At 34.1% G+C, this 6171-nt stretch overlaps 1 protein-coding gene across 1 annotated transcript; it reads right to left on the minus strand.

Moving 5' to 3' along the window:
• Positions 1 to 324: 324 nt before the first annotated feature.
• LOC111913201 (probable cysteine protease RD19D) lies at positions 325 to 1925 on the minus strand. The gene is made up of 4 exons (XM_023908921.3): positions 1353 to 1925; positions 1143 to 1262; positions 813 to 1056; positions 325 to 717 (listed from the first exon to the last, which is right to left on the minus strand). The coding sequence occupies exons 1-4, from the start codon at positions 1815 to 1817 to the stop codon at positions 446 to 448; spliced, it is 1101 nt and encodes a 366-aa protein (XP_023764689.1). The 5' UTR covers positions 1818 to 1925; the 3' UTR covers positions 325 to 445.
• Between the last annotated feature and the right edge of the window lie 4246 nt (positions 1926 to 6171).

Genomic DNA, 6171 nt, shown 5'->3' on the forward strand with positions numbered 1-6171 from the left:
CCATAATTATTAACTTTTTCCCTTCATGAAAATAGTCTCTTGGTTTCTACTTTCTCTTTTTCAAGTTTTTACGTGATTGCTCCATAGCCCACCATGTAAAATATGTAAAACGACTTTTATTTTGTCCTCCATAATATTACATACAAAAATGACAACACACACACACACATATATATATATATATATATATATATATATATATATATATATATATATATATATATATATATATATATATATATATATATATATATATATATATATATATATATATATATATAATATCTTTGTTATATATTCTATTCATGAACTGATGAACCTATATAAACTACAACAGAGCACTTTTGAGCTGATATTCCCCATTGCAACTAAAACAGATACTAAAACCATCATATAACATATTTGTGTTCACAAACTACCACCTTTAAAGACCTACAAGTAGTTTCTACGACTTGAGGGTCACAACACCAGACACCATCGTATTCATACCACACATACCTTTCCCTCTACAAAGCCGATAGTATCCATTTTCTCCCCAACTTTTTCCCCATGAGTTCTTGATGATCCAATAAGGCGTGTTACCCAACCTCAGTATTGAAAACCCCTTCGCACCATACCCCACAACCAACACACCATGGTCCAACATCTTCTTCGGACATATCAATGGACACGATACTCCCCCAATGTACGTTTGCATGAACAACGCATCCAATCCAACTGCAATTAACATCAAGTAAATTCTTCAGCTTATCGTTTCATTCATGATTCATATAACAACAATGATGAGATAACGTCGATGCTTAATTAATTACCTGCAAGTGGGCCATGTTTAACCAAATGGGCAGCCATTTGATCTTCGTCGCTGGGTATGTTGGTGAAGTTAGCGACCTTCACGGCTACTTTCTCAGGGTCGAACTTGCATTCCCCAGACTTTCCGGTGTAAGGATACGACTCTTCTGCTTCAATACCTCCGGCGTTGATAAGATAGTTGTAAGCGTTTGTCATAAGTCCACCGGAGCATCCACTATCACAGGCATCCTTCTCTGAAGGATCACACTAGAGAAAGATCGGAAGCATGGTGTTAATGTCGTTATCCTATGATTTTTGGCGGCCAAGAGAGAAATATGTAAGAGATATCAAACCGTATGATCGCAATCAACGAGCTGTTGCTCGCTTAAGTTGCGAAGATTTCCAGTTGCTATGAAATTTGCTCCTTCGATCACCCCTGTTGTACTGAATGCCCAACACGATCCACAAGTACCCTGCGTCGATGTTCAATCAATTTCTTGTAGTTCAGAATTAATCAGGAATAGAGAAGAACACTTCACGTTCAATTAAGAAACCTTAATTACCTGCGTCTTAACCTCCGTGACGGCGCCTTTCTCTCTCCAATCGAAATCCTCCGGCAATCCTTCAACATCCAATGGCGGTGCTGTTGCTAGGCCGTTTTTCTTCCGGTCAAGTCCACCGCCTTTCATGCCTAAATACATACTCTCAAATTCCTCCGCTGACAGATCAGAGAACGGTGTAACGCCATGAACCGCCGTCGGATCCAGCAATTGATGTTCCGCAGCTCTAAGAAGATTTTTGGAAAATACACCGAGGCGGTGAAGGTATTCCTCTCTCGTAGAATACCTTTTCCCGTGTTCCTGTATAAACGCCGCGAACTTGTGTTCCGTCGGAGTTCCGAGGAGGTGGTTGTTCGGATTCTCGGTGACTTGAACTATTACAGGATCTACGAGCCTTGCATGAACGGCGTGAATGGCGCAAGTTAGCACACAGACAGCAGCTGCGTAAGCTAAACCACCACCTCCCATTGTTGTTCCCGGCGAAGCTCTCTTCCGTTCTACTGATCAAACAAGAATGACAGAAGACTAATTTACTGATTTGCTCTTTTAGGCGGTGAAAGACGCGAATGGAGAAGAATGAGAGGAGGATAGGGAAGTCATTTACTTGAAACTGCCAGGTTGCAACACGTGGAGCGTGTATAATATCATATCGGCTTTAGCTTCTTACACGTAGTCCCTACTCACCGCTTTAACCGTCTCAACCAAAATGTTAGATGGGCAGAAACGGGCTTGGGCTTTCGGCCAGCCCATATGTGGTGGTTGCACATGTTTGACTGGTTAAATGCTAATGGGTGTATTGTTAAATTTCAAATTTCATATTTTGTTCGTTCCTTTAGTCAGGGAAAATGTTATATTAAACCTATGTATTATAATGATTAAAAAAATAAAATATTAAAATGTAAATAATAAGTATTTTTTAAAATAAAATTTTGAAATAAGGAATGAAAAAACATATTAATTGCAATTTATTATAATATATATTAGGTGTGAAACTCGTGTATTACACGGGTTTACTAAAAGAAAGTTTTGATAACCACATAGACCATGTTCATAAAAAATAAGTAACGATTGAGTTTGTGACCTTTTTATAAACCGCATGGACTATTTATGTAATTTGGTCTTAATTAATATATACTAATAAAATTAATTAATATGAATTCACAAATGGAATGTATTATATATATTAATTAATATATTAAATAGAAAGAGGAATTCAAAAATAGAAAGTTATTATGTACATTAATTAATATATTTATAAAATTAATTAATATGAGGTGGAATTTAATATGTGAGATTTAAATAAAAAAGAAAAAACTATAAAAATGACAAGTGGATAGTAAATAATTCAAAAAAAAATCTAGAAAATGGCAAGTGTCAAAATGAAGGAAAAGAGGACATATTTCAAAATCATTCTTATTTATTAGGGTAGATTACATTTGATACTTTACATATATAAGTATAAGATTATGTGGCTTTTTAATTTTAAAATTCGAAAAAAACCATAAATTGACATGTGGATATTATTTATTTAAAAAGTATCACAAAATGACAAGTGTCAAAGCTCATTAGAAACAAACATGTGACAAAATTATCTTCATTTATTATAGTAGATTTTCTTTCGATTATCTTTTTTATATATGAAGAGAATAGAGTAACATTTGATCGTTTTGAAATATCCATATATGACCCAATAGGTAATATGAGTGCCATGAAAAAAAAGACGGTGCCATGCCATTAAATGAATTGGTCATGTGTATTACGTTTAATTTGAATTGTTTTAAGTAAGCAAATTTCGTTCTTCACTCCCCTCGTCCTCTCATTCAAGAAAAACCTTTGCTCCCACCAAAGTTCCAGTCGATGGCAATATTCGTCGCAATAAAAGTTCATTTTCAAGATGTGTTTATCAACAAACATTTTTGCTACTCTGATGGTATGCCTCATGTGTTTGAGAATATCGATTTTACTGGTATGTCTCATAAAGTTTTTTTTTTTTTGGCTTTCTTGAACGATTCACCCAAAAGAAGTGTGGAATTTTATTATTGTCATCTAGAATTAGAAATCCAAAAACTTTAACATTGATTTCTAATGAACTTGAATATTAAGAGTTTATAGACATTGCTTATTAGTGTGGAGTATAACTGCTTGTGTACACGAACCATTTTGGTACTAATCTGCAGTATTCTCTGATGGAGCAAGTAAGGAAAATGAAATTGATTTTTTTTGTCATGTCAAACATATCAATGGAAATGGAAGATGGTATTGACCCAACTGGGTTCATGAGTCCACAAAAGAGCAACATGGAAGGAGTACCCTACGAAGGAGTAAGTCAGACAAATAGAAATGAGGATGCCACAAAAGTTAAAAGCCCACAAGATGATGAAGATGACAATTTCCCATATGTGAAAGGTAAACCAAGGTTCAATGAAGACATACCTTGGAAGAATAAGTTTCCAATTCTAGGTATGAGGTTTACCAATCCTAAACACTTGAAATTCATGCTTTGTAATTATGTTGTAGCCAATGGGTATCAATTATACTATAAAAAAATGACAGTAAAAGATTATTGATTAAGTGTTTGATGGTCAGTCCACATTTAGGCTTTAAGCTTCATGGAAGACTAAGGAGCATTCATTCCAAATCAAGTCCTTTTATTAATGACCATGATTGTGCTAGGAACTTTAAATTAGGGTCAATTGTTAATTATAGATGGATTGGTAGTCATTTCACTAGAGAAGTTCTTGAGAATGAGAAACTCAATGTTAGGATGCTAAAAGAGGAAGTAAAAACTAAATTTGGCATAGAGGTTAGTATAGGACAGTGTAGGAGATCTACGCAACATATAGTGTCTCTTGTTGAAGGTAACATAGTGGAAAGCTATGCACAGTTGTGGACCTATGGTGAGTAGATAAGAATGTCTAATCCAGGGTTAACAGTCAAGTTGTCTATTAACTCTATGTGAGATAGGAAAACCTACTTTAACAGGATATATATATATATATATATATATATATATATATATATATATATATATATATATATATATATATATATGTTTTGATGCACTAAAGCAAGGCTGTAAAAGTGGATGTAGAGGGAGTATAAACTTGGATGAGTGTTTTTTAAAAGGAATGTGTAGTGGTGATTTATTATGTGTTACTGGGAGGGATGTAAACAATCATATCTACCCAATAGCTTGTGTTGTGGTATGTGTGAAAAATAAAGACAATTGGAAACGGTTTCTAAATAATCTGAAAAAAGATGTGCATCTTCAATCTAGGTATGGTAGGACATTGATGTCATATTAATATAAGGTATGGTTGTGTTCATTATACTTCAAGTTTTTCAATTATGATCATGTTCTAATTGTCCTTATGTAAATGCATGGGTTAATTGAAGTATTGAAGGATTTATTCCCAAACATAGAACATAGGTATCGTGTTATCCAACTTCAAGAAGAAATTTCTTGGTGCTCAATATGAGGCAATGTTTTGGAAGACAAGTAAGGCATCAATTGAACCTCTTTTTAATACTACAATGAAATAGATTCCTAGTCAAAGAAAGTGTTTTGGTTATATAACTTGGTAAGTGAGAGGTATTAGAACGTGTTAATATCTTTCAGTACCAACTTAGAATAGTAATCATTAATTACATCAGGTCATAATCAAGTTGAACAACAACATTGAGAACTAGAGCTAGAACCCTTCAATCAACTTGTTTACAGGTTTATTTCATTTTCTACATGTTTTTAAAGTAGACTGCTATTTTATTATTTTACTTTTGCAAACAAAACCCCTTTTTGTGATCAACGTACCTTGCACAAAGAGGTAGAGACTTTTATCCCGTGTCTCTATGGTTCGACCTTGCTTGTCTTGTACTTTTTTATTGCATTAAAGTAGTGTAGTTGGAGTTTGTTGTGTCCCTATTATTTTTTGGGTTTGACACCCCTAACAATTATTGTATTCTTACGTATCTCAAGATTCATAGAATCATGCACAAGCAACCGATAGGAACTACTGTTTTGTGCATATCTAATGAATAAACAATCCATTGTTTTAGGACCTAACTTTTGTACCTTAGGTGGTGGTACAATAACTTTGGCTAGGCATCCCATAATCGTAAGTACTTATACGATGTCTTTCTTCACATCCAAAGTTCATTCAGTGTTTCATTCTTTTCTTTGTGGGATATCTTATTTAAAAGATTGTTACCCGACAAAATAGCTCCCCCCCACATTGACTGGTTTACACCAGAACTAATTAGCATTGCAATAACCATCTCTTTTAAGGTATGGTTCTTTCTTTCAGCAATGCCATTAGATTGAAGTGAATAGGGTGATGTGAATTCAGGACGAATTCCATTTTGCGCACAAAATTCAGCATATGGAGAAACATATTCTCCACCCTTATCACTTCTAACTACGTTGATTTTCTTGTTGAGTTGATTCTCAACTTCCTTTTTGTACAAGACAAACTTGTTCATCGCTTCATCTTTACTCTTAAGTAAATATATGTAGAAATATTTCGCATTATCATCGATGAATGTAATGAAGTATTTGTTCCCACCTTTAGTAGGAATTGATTTTAAATCACACACATAAGTGTGAATTAAATCCAAAGGTTCAGTGGTTCTCTTGATTGTTTGGAAAGATAATCTAGTTTGTTTGGCTTCAATACATGTGAGGCATTTGCTATTTTAGTCAATATCAAATTTTAGTATGTAGTCTAGTTTAACTAGATGTTTAATACAATTGTAATTTACATGTCCTAAAAGACCATGCTAAACATTTGAACACTCAAGAATATAAGCAGAACTGGAACTTGCT

Source organism: Lactuca sativa, chromosome 8 (assembly GCF_002870075.4).
Source record: "Lactuca sativa cultivar Salinas chromosome 8, Lsat_Salinas_v11, whole genome shotgun sequence".
NCBI lineage: Eukaryota > Viridiplantae > Streptophyta > Magnoliopsida > Asterales > Asteraceae > Lactuca > Lactuca sativa.